At 41.3% G+C, this 13894-nt stretch overlaps 1 protein-coding gene across 1 annotated transcript; it reads left to right on the top strand.

Annotated features, from left to right (window-relative positions):
* The first annotated feature begins 5 nt into the window (after positions 1–5).
* On the top strand, positions 6–13862 carry LOC117291228 (inversin-like). The gene is made up of 19 exons (XM_033772838.1): positions 6–282; positions 958–1159; positions 2429–2595; positions 3363–3536; positions 3926–3991; positions 4291–4395; positions 5046–5156; positions 5707–5889; positions 6412–6580; positions 7333–7388; positions 7893–7992; positions 8199–8250; positions 8612–8789; positions 9206–9522; positions 9918–10601; positions 11229–11497; positions 12149–12241; positions 12472–12561; positions 12973–13862. The coding sequence occupies exons 1-19, from the start codon at positions 253–255 to the stop codon at positions 13044–13046; spliced, it is 3120 nt and encodes a 1039-aa protein (XP_033628729.1). The 5' UTR covers positions 6–252; the 3' UTR covers positions 13047–13862.
* The last annotated feature ends 32 nt before the right edge of the window (positions 13863–13894 follow it).

Genomic DNA, 13894 nt, shown 5'->3' with positions numbered 1-13894 from the left:
AACAACAAAACTCTCTACTGAACAACTGTGGTGAAAAACGGAACAATAAAACTGCAAACCCCTTTCAAAGTATGCAATCTCTGTTATGCTGAAACGTGTTCCTTTATCATTAGTGACTCATAAATGAAAGAACCACATATTTTATTAAGGCAGGTTTTTCTGTGGTATTTGTTGCTGGCTGTGTGTTGCAGCCGTACTTGCATTGTGAGTTACAATGTTACAATGTCGATGTTGTAAATCGCTTCACAGAAAATGTGTTCTCGTTTCTTCAAATGCCTACGAGTAAGTAGAATTACTGGGTTAAGTTAAAAGTTTGTATGGTGGATATTGGTGGAGATTTACTTTTGTAAGGTTCGTGGTAACACTATGTAAAAGTTTTGAAACTTTGCATGGCGGAGATACAACCTAGTAAGGTTTGCAGTAACACCATGTGTGTAGGATTTTAAAATTTATGTTTGGTAGAGATACAATCAAGTAAGTTTTGCCATAACAATATGTACATGTGTAGGATTTGAAATAATACAATCAAGTAAGGTTTGTGGTAGTGGTAGAAAAGTATGTACATGAGTATTTGTTTGTTTGTTTGTTTGTTTGTTTGTTTGTTCAGATGATCTTCCCATTAAGGGATCATGGCAAACTCCCACAAGGGGATATAAACACCAAGATGGCAACAGCCAATCTCTCATATACAAACATTTGTTTTTCGCTATGTTTAGGAGTTACACCGGTAATAAATGTGATTCAGTAACCAGACGACAATATACTTATAGTCAACTTGAAATTAGCGCGGTTAGGATTCGAACCCAACCCTGTGATTGTAAGTCCTGCAGTTTAACCATTATGATGACCAACATTTCGGAAACAATTGACAGCTTCACAAATTTCCATATAGACCTATGTTTACATATCAAAACAAAAAGAAAAGCTGATTATGATGTGGTGTTGTTTTACTATCAGATGAGACAGAGCCGTGTGCATGCCGAACAAGATTCTGACATGCCAGCCGATGGCATCAGCCTAGCACAGCAGCAGCAGCGGCTGCAGCAGGTCGTCGTTTCTGCATCTAATACATCGCTGCAGCGGGAAGTATCACAGAGCACACTCACACATGCTGCTGCAGTCAACGGCGATAAAAGCGCTCTGTCGAAACTCATAAATAGTAAGTAGAATTTGAAACTTTGCATGGTGGGAGTATAAAAAGGCGAGGGATTGCTGTGTCACAATGTGTGTATCTCTTTGAGTAGTGTTGGTTCTGAAAGAACCGACTGTTGACAACTCAACGCTTCCTGGATCAGAGCATACTGATTGAAACATTGAGTTGTCAACCACAGGTTCCTTCTCAGAACCAACACGACTCTTAAGAGATACACAAATGTTGCTACCCCAAACCTCACCTGATTATAAATGACTTTTGGGGTCGAACAAAGAATTGACTAGAGTGGGATTCGAACCAACGACCTCCGGATTAACGTGCCGGCGCTCTACCAACTGAACTATCTAGCCCTATATTGGCGGTGTCCCTATTTTGTCAATATCTTTGTTCGGGGGTGCCAGTCAGAAGCCATACAACCGTTAACTGCCGTGTAGCTAGGGATCACACCCAAATTACGATACAACCTGGGAAGCGGCAGCCAGGGGATCATCTTAAGGGGATGCGAGTTTTTGTTTCAGATATCAATATAAACCACATGGGAAACTGACTGGATAAATTTTGAAAATTTACCCAGTCAGTTTCCCTTGTGGCAGGCCTGGAATTTCCTCTTTGAGAGGGCAAGGCCATTTTCATTTTGAAAAGGGCACTTCCACTCGAAAATCTTAAAGTCTATGGGAATTTTTGCAAGGGCACCAAGGCCAAGACCAGGGGCAACGGAGGCCATGGCTTCCGTGGTTTATAGTTAAATTCCAGGCCTGTTGTGGTTTATATTGATATCTGATTATAAATAGTAAACACAGGAAACATGAAACATTGTTGTCACATTTTGGCCAGAGCTTCTGTCTGTCATTTATCTTTATGATGTAGAGCGTAGGAGCTTATTGATAATCTTATTTGGTGAAGGGTTGGGATCAACGTTACAACCTCTTTCACACTGTTGGTCTGTAGCCAGCCCCTGTCTTTTCTTCAGACGTTTTTACGGCAAATCACCCTCTGGGCCCAATTTCAAAGAGCTGCTTAAAAACTATACCAGAATAGGGTTACCAGCCAAAAAATACCTTTTCACATATACTGTCTGTGACTGGTGTCCTGCTTATTTTTGCTTAGCTGAAAATATTTAAGCAGTATTTTCTGCTAAAAGCTGCTCTATGAAATTGGGCCCTGATCATTGCAGTTTCTTGTGTGAGGGAAGCGGACAACTTTTTTTCTCTTGAAAATTGTGAAAAAGTTTCCTTTTTTGTGAAGACTTTTACCTCTTGATTCTCAATCTTTCAGATCATTGTAATGAAATCAACACCAAGGATTCGTTTGGACGGAGTCCGCTGACGTTGGCCGTACTCGCTGACCGGCTAGAATGTGCTGAGCTTCTTATCAAGCATGGCTCTAAGGTCAATAGCTTCGACAATGCTGGAAGGACGGCACTCCACTGGGCCGCTTACAAGGTACGTCTCATGGCATTTGATATATTAAATATGGGGAAGTTTACGTAATGCCCAAGATCAAGCACAAAGCGTTTAGATGTTTATAAGTCAATTGATTTACAAAATATCATTTATTATTTGGTTTTACCCATAAATTGATGTGTGTGTAAGCACTGTATATTCAGTACTTTCTTGAGTTCTGTGATAGTACTGAGTTTATATATTGCTTACACACATTGTGGTGAGGCTAAAACCAAATATTATTCTTCATCCCGATGCAAATATCATTTAATAAGAAATGGAACCAAGTAAAGGCCGAGTCACACTGCAGCGATTACGGAAACGATAACGATCACGACGCAAAGAGAACGCATTCTATTGGTTGAATTGCTCCACGCAGAATATGCACACGCCCATTCAACCAATAGAATGCGTTCTTTTTGCGTCGTGATCGTTATCGTTTTGGTTATCGCTGCAGTGTGACTCGGCCTTAATAAACCACAAGGGAAAACTGACTGGGTAAAACTGAAGCTGCGACCTTCAGTTTAACGTGCCGTCGCTGTACCATTACTGAGCTATCTGGCGGTCTCCCTTTTTTGGTCAAAATTTGTTCTGGAAATTGTTATGAGGCAAGATACATATTTCAACAACACAAAGTAATGATGATTTAATGCATTTCTCTTGAAAACATTGAATTTTCTGCTCCATCAACATCTTCACAGTTTGGTTTAAAGTAGAACAGTGTGAATAAACGTTTCTTTTAAACCTATTGTGTTTTCCGTTCGTAGGGTAACACAAGGCTGTGTAAGGTACTCCTTTCCAAAGGAGCTGACTGGAAGATCAAGGACAAAGAGGGCCAAACAGCGTTGCACCTAGCAACCCGCCATGACAACACAAAATGTCTGATGCTCCTTATTAAGCAGTTGGAGCCTGGTGAGCAGGATGAACAAGATAATGCAAAAGTAAGACGGTCGTTTTCTTTTGGATAAATTAGTTTAAAGTTTTATTGTACTGTAATCTTTGTATGTTAGTGACACAAAGGAAATATGCATATAATAATCCAATATGAGTTAGAAAGATAGTTTCTTCATTGAGGTAACGGAGGCAATTTGCCGATATGCCCCATGTCTTTGCCTTAGTGCCCGTTGCATGCCCATCACTTCATGGAGGCGTTAGAGGCAATCCCCTCCCTGCCCCTGGTCGATGCCTTGGTGCCCCTTGCATGCCCATCACTTCATGGAGGCGTTAGAGGCAATCCCCTCCCTGCCCCTGGTCATTGCATAACCAATTCAGTTCTAGCATTTTTAACAAAATGTTTTTTTTTTATATTTTTTTTTTTTACATTTTTTAGAGAACTGCTCTACATTGGAGTTCTTCATATGGGAATGAGGAAGCAGTCAAGCTGCTCATTAAGCATGTAAGTAAATCAATCATTGATAAAACAAAATTAAGTGCTGCAAACAACTCACCAACCAAAGGACGGATGGTAGAAATGCAAAACAAAATAGTTAATGGTCTGACATTTGCGCCCTAGCAGATGACTAAGAAAGCCTTTGAGAAAGGGTAGAAAACGTCAGGCCATTAACTATTTTCAGCTTTAAAATTGACAAATTTTTTCTTCCAGATATGTTTTTTCTTTGTTCAACCCCAAATAAGTTTTAACTTACCCAGTCAGTTTCCCTTTTGGTTTATTACTTGGTTTTGTTTTTTTAACAGAATTCTAACATCGGCATACCAGACACAGATGGGAAGACACCACTCCACTGGGCTGCCAGTGCTGGTAACTCCCCAGCGGCCGTCAACACCTTGCAACTCATACTGGTCAGTATTCGCTTTTCATATTTAATGGTGTGGATTTTGTTGATAAATGTAGAAGCAGTTCCCAAAGTGGGCCATGTCATTTGAGGCAATTTACAGGCAACCAGTTTGAAGAGGCATCGACATCTAAATGTTCACATACTTTTCTTGGGGATCTTGGGGACATGTTTGAAAAGTTACTCATGTGCTACCAAAGTGGTCCTGTAGCATGCACTGCAGCTGGTTGCCTCTAAGATGCCTTGCAAAGTTTCCTCAAAGGGTGCATTCGTTTAGCTTCCCTGGGTCGACCCGCAGTGCTCACTCGGGTGAGCCCCTGACAAGAGCTAATCGAACGATCACACACCCTCTCACACACCCCAAGTGACCCACTCCACAAGCAGGGCACTGGGGGTTGACCCAGGTGAGCCCCGTCAAAGCTATTCGAACGTACCGGGGCAGACCGGGGTCGACCCAGGGAAGCTAAACGAACACACCCAAAGTAAGTTGTAACTTGTGACTATGCAAGTCACTGTAGTATAATTCTTTATTCAAATCTAACTCGCAAATGGCTTATTGATCTGCAATCATGATTCTCCAAGTTGGGCAGAGAATCGTTTTGAATCGATAACGATTTGAGTTCATACCCACTGGGTTTGTCTCATGTCTCTACGCAGGATACAGAACCAAGTGTCATCACCTGGCAGGATTACGAGGGACGGACAGCACTGCATCTTGCTGTCGCCCAGGGCAACGAGACCATCACCCAGCAACTCATCAACTTCCAGGTAATATTTCGGTGCCGTCCGAAAACTTGTTAAGGGTCATTTGGGTAAATATGTTCACTGAGCTAAATTGGCACAATCACTTAGACATTAAGTAGAGTAAAAAAACTTGCGACTATTTTTTATATTTTGTAAAAAAACTAATTATGAGAGAGCGCCTAACATCACAGGCCAGACAGCCACTTCAAAATAAGGGCTACACTCATCTGCTTTGGGCTATTGAGCCATATCAACTGCCACCAGGGGCAAGTGGCATGGTTGGCTTGTGCATAAAGCGCTCGCCTCTCACCATGGTGACCCCGGTTCGATTCCCGGCCAGGGCCATATGTGAGTTGAGTTGTGCGTTGGTTCTCTGCTGTGCCACAAGGGTTTTCCAGACCATCCGATTTTCCTCCCTCGAGAAAAAATCAAACACACTCTGCTGCTGACAACACCAGAGCTTGGGTCCAGTGAAATACATGTAGACCGCTTGGCCATGCCACGCCACTAATGTTGTCGTCAACTTTGATTGGCCATATTAACTTTGAAGGATCTTTATCTCTCTTGACCACAGACGACGTTAGTCAAGTGCAATGTATCGGTTCTTGATAACATGTTCCGTACCCCTCTTCACTGGGCGGCAGTGTTGGGCCACACCCATATTGTGAACCTGCTCCTGGATGCAGGCGCTAACGTCAGCAGTTCAGACGCCAACGGCGCTACTCCTCTACACTATGCAGCACAGAACAATCACGCCGTAAGTTTATTTCTCATTTTGTCTACTTAATGATCGGGACCAGTTTCATTGAGCTGTCTCAGGCAGAAAAAGTAGCTAAGCACAATAAAATTAAACTTAACAGAAAAAGGTTACTAGCCAAAGTACCAAGTCACATGCATCATCTTTGATTTTATCCTGCTAAGCACACAATTGTTTAGCAAAAATATCTCCTTTAGCAGCTCTATGAAACTAGGCCCATGTCCCAATTTCATAGGGCTTTCTTAAGCAGAAAGAGTAGCTAAACACACAACAATCATGCTTACCAGAATAAGGTTACCATTCCAAATACCATGTCACATGTATCATTTGTCACTGAAATCCTGCTTTTTTTTTTGCTTAGCAGAAGATTTTACAGCGGTGTTCCTTGCGTAAGCAGCTCAATGAAATCGGCGCAGACCCCTTTTAGTAAAATGTATAGGTTTTATCAACATGGTGTCACTCCAAACAAATTTCTTAGCTCTAAAGTATAGTTTGACAAATTGTAATATTTGTGTACCACAGGATACCGTTGTTTCTTTCCTGAGTCGTGAGAGCATAACGGACGAGCCCGACCTGGAGGGTCGGACAGCCCTGATGTGGGCGGCGGGCAAAGGGGCTGATGATGTCATCAGCAGCATGGTTGAAATTAGCCAACCAGATATCAACGCAACGGACAAGACCGGGGCAACAGGTGGGTAAAGAGAGCATTCTGGTGACCCCCCCAACAAGTTAGGTTGTGCTGTGATGGTGTAGAAGTTCCGATTAAACGATTACCAAAATAATTAAGTATTTGAGCCCCCCCCCCCCACCCCATCTATCTAAACATCCTAGTCTGGTCTAGTGTGGTTCGGTGTTCTAATTTGGTTGTCCAATTTTATTCGTCTTTTTGCCTTGGGGAGGTAGTGCCTCCTGCAGCCGATTTCATGAAACTGTAGGATTAATCCTAACTCGAGTTAGGACGAGTAACCCGTCCTAACTTAGGATGGGTTTAATGCTTCCTACGGTGTACGTATTTGGATACGGGACTCAACTCGTCCTAAGTCCGAAGATTAATCCTAAGTAAGGAAGAGTTTGGTGAAATCGACGGCTGCTCTACTAGCCTCACTTTTGATTGATGATACCCAAGCCTGCATCCATATGGACTGTAAAGGGGGTAACCATGTTTCATTCCCAGGAGTAGGTGGCACTGGACCCTGGAAAATGTAGTTTATTGTAGCCCACACCTTGAAGTGGCCTTCAGGCCTGGTGTGTCTGGCAACTTGCATTAAAACAATTTAAAAACATTGTGTTTGTTTTGATCTATTTGTGTTTAATTCTGAAATTTGTATAAAATCTTTTAGCCATCCTTCAATCAGTCTTGCGCTTTTGGATGTTGTATGAAATAAAAAAGTGAAAAATAGATATTATTGACTAACGTTGATAAACTTGTTGTTGATTCCACAGCTCTGCATGCCGCTGCCATGTGTGGTCATCCAAGCACTATTAATGTATTACTGGAGGTAAGAACAGAGTCCAGAATTACAATTAAAATGTAACTTTTGATCACAACACTGGAAATATTTCCGTTCCTGTAATTTTTCGACCGATACTACGTTTTTCATCAGCGGGATGACCCGGGTGTAGCATTCGTGACAAGAGTTTGATATTTCTGCACCAGGAGTGTCATTTTTGACAGACATGGCCCACTAGAATTATATTTTGGTTTTTCATACATCAATGAACAAATCAATAATACTAAACAGCTTTTATATAGCGCCCTTAACCCCAAAAGGGTCCAGAGGCGCTTCACAGAGGTTAAAAATATTAAGCAAGTTAAGAAAATACTGAACAAATACCATAGGCATATTATCCAAGCAGGATTTAAATCTATGACCCCTGCATTCTACAGCAGATGTCCACTGGACCACTGACCATGCCCACTGACTAAAGGCCAGTTTGATTATGGGGATACTGCATCTTGTTTGTTCTTACAAACTTTTTGATTTTCTCACTTTCTCTCTTAGCTTGGTGCCCTAGTCAACATCTTGGACCAGTCAAAGCACACACCGTTGTTTAGGGCAGCAGAGATGGGACATACATACGTTGTCAAAGCGCTCATACAAGGTAAGGTATTTCAATTATTGTCTTGACAAAAATGCACCGGAAGACAGAGATGTGACCAAGCTCAATTACCTACAAACAGTTTTTTTTTTTTCTTTTTTTTTTTCTTTCTTCTATTTGGTCTTCCATTAAGCTGTATTGGTCAAATTTTGTTCACCAAAGCACATAACTAGTGGCGTGTAACTTGTAGTTTTCTTCTTGGTTTTCAGGTGGCGCTCTGGTGGATATATTGGACCAAGAAGGCCGGTCACCTATTCATTGGTAAGTTTGGGCTCAATTGTTCATCAAAGTTGCAAAAAAGTAATAAAAGAAACACACTTGTTGCACAAATCTGTGTGCTATCAGATGGCTGAGAAAGGCTTCAGGCCTGAAGTCTTATCTCAGGTTCAAAAATTTAAGTGAGAAAGTACCTCTTCCTAAAAACTACATTACTTCAGAGGGACTTGTTTCTCACAATGTTTTATACTATCAACAGCTCTCTGATGCTTGTTACTAAGTACATTTGTTTACTAATATATATTTTGAGTAATTACCAATAGTGCCTAGTGCCTTAAACACTGTTTAAAGAAATTACTTATAGGTCATATACTGATTGGCTCGTTGTGAACTTTGTGACCTTTAGGTCGGCGTTGGGTGGTCATACCTGCATCTGCGCTATCCTAACTCTTGAGGGCATCAACCCAAACATCAACGACTTCACCGGACGGACCCCTCTGCAGTGCGCCAGCTACGGCGGATTCACAAACTCCATTCTGTTGCTTCTAGAGAAAAGTGCCGACCCTAACTCACAGGACAGTGAGGTAAGCTTTGGATTTATCTAAAAACCCTAGCTCAATTCTCAACCCTGAATGGATTTAACAAGTGTTTGTTTGTGAAGAAAAGCTTGTGCATGGTGGATATAAAAAAGTGGACAAGTTGTTGGTAGCACAAAAGGCCTTTTCAAAAAAATTGGCTTTAAGAGATGTTCAATTCGCAGAGACAGTGTGCACAAAACAATACACATCCAGTGAAATGAAAGCACAACAACAATAAGGTAAACATACAATAATTTACAATGAAAAGTAAAAAAAGAAATCATCTTGAAAAGGTGAGTTTTTTAGTAACTTTGAACTTGTGCACATCAGAAATATTAAAAAACAAAACTTATGTACCAAAACTATATTTGTTCCAATGCAGCGACCTAAAAAGCAGATATTGTTTTATTTTACCTTCGCAGGGCATGACTGCTCTACACTATTGTTGCAGTTCAGGGTACCTCGACGCAGCCAAACTACTCCTGGAGCATGGAGCATTCCCAAACCACATGGAGTATTCGGAGGAGCGTTTAACCCCCCTGGATTATGCACTGCAGAATGAGCATCACCACGTTGCGCAGTACATGCTGGAGCAGGGTGCGTTGTCCATCACGGGGATTCGTGACATAGCGGCCATCAGAGTCCAGGCTTACTTCCGGGGGTACCGAGTCCGGAAGACGTTTGTGGAGAGGAAGAAGTTGCTGATGAAACACGAGCAACTACGTAAGGATGCTGCTAAGTAAGTTTTGCTTTCTCATCTTGATGCAAGGACTTACTTTCAGAGATGCTGGAAATTATTGCTTATCAGATTTCTGCTAAGGAAAAATAGGCGGGGACAAGACACAAACACTGCTAATGATGCAGTGTTTTGGCTGGTAATATCTTTCTTGTAAGCAAAATTGTTTTGTGCTTAGCTGACTTTTGCAGAGCACAGTTTCAAATTCTACTCTTTTTGTTTTGCTAAGCTAATTTTTAATTACTACATACCTTTACTAGATTGTATCACCATCATGCAAAGTTTGAACAACTATCTTGATATAAATAAAATGAGAAGGGTAGATGGCCTAGGGTAGCTTTCCATCTAAACCTGATACAGGTGTGTATATATATAAATATATTTTTTTTTCCACGTAGGAAAAAGGAGGAGATGACAAAGAAGAATGAGACAGGGGAAGTTTTCAGAATTGATGAAATCAACGGAGATGATGAGAACAAATCAGATCTTAAATCTGGCCTCCTCGAAGCTGATGAAAAAGAGAAAAACCTAGACACCGATAGCGGCCATGATAGCGACTCCAAACAATCCGCAAAGTGTTGCTGGGCGACTGATTCACCCCAGAGAGCTGATGACAAAACTTTCATAGAAGATTATCCGACTGATGAAGGAAATAATTTGGTTATAACAGAGGTTGAATCTGAAAGCCGAGTACACGCCCGATGGAAGGAAGACAAACTTGAAAGTCAAAACCCATCAGTCGAAAACCATTTTGTAAAATCTCTCGAAGAAGATCGTAAAGCAAATGAGGTTTATGATTTAAGTGAACAAACTGACGAATGCATCAATAACGTCAACGAAAACTCAAACAACAGTAATAATACTGATTTGGTCGCAACCATCGCTGACAGGGTTGATGAGTTGGACGTACACGGAATTGATAAGGGGTTTGTGTCATCCAGTGAGACTGACGGAGCTTCTTCCGGTCAACAACGATGGACACTAGAGGAGAGGCGGCAGATTGTCGAGAAGGAACGGAACAGACTTGCGTTCTGGAGGAAGAAGAACGATTCGGCAGCCGTCATCCAAAAATCATGGAGAAAGTAAGAAGAATTTTTTTTATTATGATACTTTTTGAAAAGAATTACAATCTGATGAAGTAAACTAACCCTTAACCATTATTGCTGCATCCTTTGGATGGAACGTAATGCCGTAGGTCCTGTGTGTTGTGTAATGCACGTAAAGGAACTCGGAGCTCTTATCAAAAACAGAAGGGGCTCGCCCCAGTGTTCCTGGTGGTCTGATTGGCAGCATGTTGCACCAAAGCATATCTGGCAGGAGTGCTTTGATTCGTCATTTGGGGTGTGATAAAGTGCTTTATCTTCAAGTACTCGCTAATCCTCCAATCAGATTCGCAAAATGGAGTGGTGATAAAAACCTATATTGCACGGCTAATATCACTACCTGCGTCTTGTGTGTTCTATGTTACGCGCCAAGAGTGCTTGAAGATAAATACATTATCACACGCGCGCTCGTGGAAATACGGCAAATATAGTGCGTCTGCATCCCATATTCGGCCTCGTTGGGTATGGGACCCAGAAGCGCTATATTTTTCCGTATTCCACTCGTGCTTGTGTGATAACTTATAATATATAAGAACCTAGTACTCTGACTAGATTTATGAGAATTCATGAGTCTCTGTTTATTTATTTTCATATTTGCTTTCTTAGCTTTAAACACACAAATGAGTCAAACGATCCCACTGACCAACACCCTACCAGCTTCCAGCGATCATCCAAACATTCTACAGAACCCAGAGCACACCCCAGAGCACACCCCAGAGCACACCCGAGAGCAAGATCCATAACAGACCCAGGGGGTTCTCGCTACCAACAGACAGTAACCTTTCCCTTGCAGAACGGACACTCCAAACTTATTCAGAAGCTGCAACCACAGCTAAATGCACTGAGACAGACGGCAGTTCTGCAGAACATCTATGGTATGTTTTGTCAATCTCGCTTGTTTTTGCAAAACAAATAGTTAGTCGGCTGCTGTTTGGAGTCTTTCTCTTTCAGAGTCTTTCTCGAAGGCGAAAATGAGAAACATTAACAGGTATACTGGGGTGGATTTCACAAAGGTAGCCCTAACTTAGGACTATTCCTAGGCAATGCTAAGAGATAGGACCAGTCCTAAGTGGACCAGTCCTAAGTTAGGATGAGTTACTGGTCCTAACTTAGGACCAGTCCTATCTCTTAGCATTGCGTAGGACTAGTCCTAAGTTAGGACTACCTTTGTGAAATCCACCCCTGGTGTATTAACAGAAGCAGTCAAGTGGAAGTAGATGCTATAAAGCACACAGAGAAAGCAAGGGATGAAAAAAAGAGGAAGGTAACAAAAGGGGGGGCCGGGGGGGGGGGGGGGGGGGTGGCTGGTCTCAGGTTTCTCAATCTGCTGAGTAGATGTTTTAGGGATGGGGTTAGGAGGTATTAGTTGGCTTTTAAGTTTCTTTCGTCCAGCTTGTCAGCTCCGGCATTTTCATCCTTGAAACAAATCCTCGTCCATTTTGGAGCATTTTAAAAGAAGCATGGTTTTGGTTTGACCTCCATTTGTTTTTAAATTTCTTCTTGCCATATTTTATATATTTCTTTAGCTGGGAGGCAGGGTGTTGGTGGAGGATGGCATGCTCAATCGTCGGTCCGCAGAACACGTCCTCATTACCAACAGTATGTGCCATCAGCAGCAGGTAGGTCATAGAAGATCGATTTGGAGCAGCAACTTTTTTGTTTAAACCTCTACTTTGTGTGTGCGTCTTGAAGCATCCTTTGATTCGAATAAGAACTCTTTTCCCCGAGTGTGAAACATTCCAAGTAACTTATATGAACGTGTACAGGCATCCTGAACTAAGCAGATTTTTGATTGATGTTTCATTGCTCTGTTAAGCTAAGCTGTTGACGTTTCCTTTAATTGTTACAGCTTCCTCTTTCAACTTTGCCATGGATAGCTACCAACCTGTGGTACGTCGAGCCAAAATGCCTACCAGTCTTCGGCCCGCCAGTCAATTAGGTAAGTAGCGATGGCTCAAAAAGTCCTTGATCATTGTCTTTGACTGTGAACCACATATCACTTATTAATGGACTTGGAAGTGTCATTCGTTCAGAGCTCATCCATTCTGATTGGTCGAGAGGAGATCACATGGTCATGTCTGATTGATCGAGAGGAGATCACATGGCCAGGAAGGGTCATGGTTGCGATAAATGACCTTGCCGTCAGCTCGGTCCTTTATCACACGGCCACGACCTTGCCGGTATTAAACGGCGTTTAACATTTCTTCAGGACTCCTTTACTCCCTTTTTTTCCAAACATAACGACCTTAATATTCTTTCTTTGGTTTCTCTTGAGGGTTCCTTAGTTTCTTAACCCCAAATATACCAAAATAAATTCATAATCGTAAAATGTATCTTGCTTCTGTTTCAGATGGAGAACGAAGTTGCAATGAAATAAGAAGGTCTTCCAAGAGTGCCAAGCACTATTCATACCACCATCATTAAATCATGTAAATAATATACCGCCTCAGAAGGTAGGGATGCTGACGGTAGGAGAAAGTAGTTTCTTTGACAAGTATTCATAAAAAAAAACCAATAATGCAAAAGCTTCTTCCAGCATGAGAATGTAGTTTTGATGACAGTACAAAGTCTTCCAGAATTTTCATTGTGGTTTTACCCATATACACTGATGTGTGTAAGCACTGTATACTCAGTACTTACCCCCCGAGTTTAGTGGAAAAAAAATCGCAGACATATTACTCGGGTGGGATTCTTGAATTCCAGGATTCTTCCAGAATTGCGAACAGTATTCCAAAACTATAAATACTGAACTTGGCAACTCTCTGTGCCAGGGAACCATTTTGTCTGGTTTCCTATGGCATGTACACAACATGTATTCTTAAGCACAGAGCCAGTGTATTTTCTTCCTTAAATTGGTGCCGTCATTCTTTTTAGGGTATACATAGTAAAATGGTTTCAACTAAACCATTGTTTTGGGAATGAATAGATATTTTTTAAATTTCTTACCACAAACTTCTGTAAAATCTATATTTATATATTTATATTTAACATTTCATACTGCCCTATTTTCTATCTTTATATATTTTTACGCTGTAAATGCTCTAGTAAAAGAAGTTTTACTGACTTTTATTTGCCTGTTTTCTATAATATTTAAACTGTACATTTTTTACTTTAAGCAGTTTTACTTGAGCAACATGAGTGTCACTGATTGAGGGAGGGGTAACATAATCTGTGAAAATTACGAGTAAAATAATGGAAGAAAAAACACCCTCAGATGCTTGAATTCGAGACCTCAGCAGAGGTCTCAAATTCAATTCAAATACTTTAGTGAG

This window comes from Asterias rubens, chromosome 6 (assembly GCF_902459465.1).
Source record: "Asterias rubens chromosome 6, eAstRub1.3, whole genome shotgun sequence".
Taxonomy (NCBI): Eukaryota; Metazoa; Echinodermata; class Asteroidea; order Forcipulatida; family Asteriidae; genus Asterias; species Asterias rubens.
Note: the sequence above shows the minus strand (reverse complement) of the source record. Positions and strands in the feature narration are given on the sequence as shown.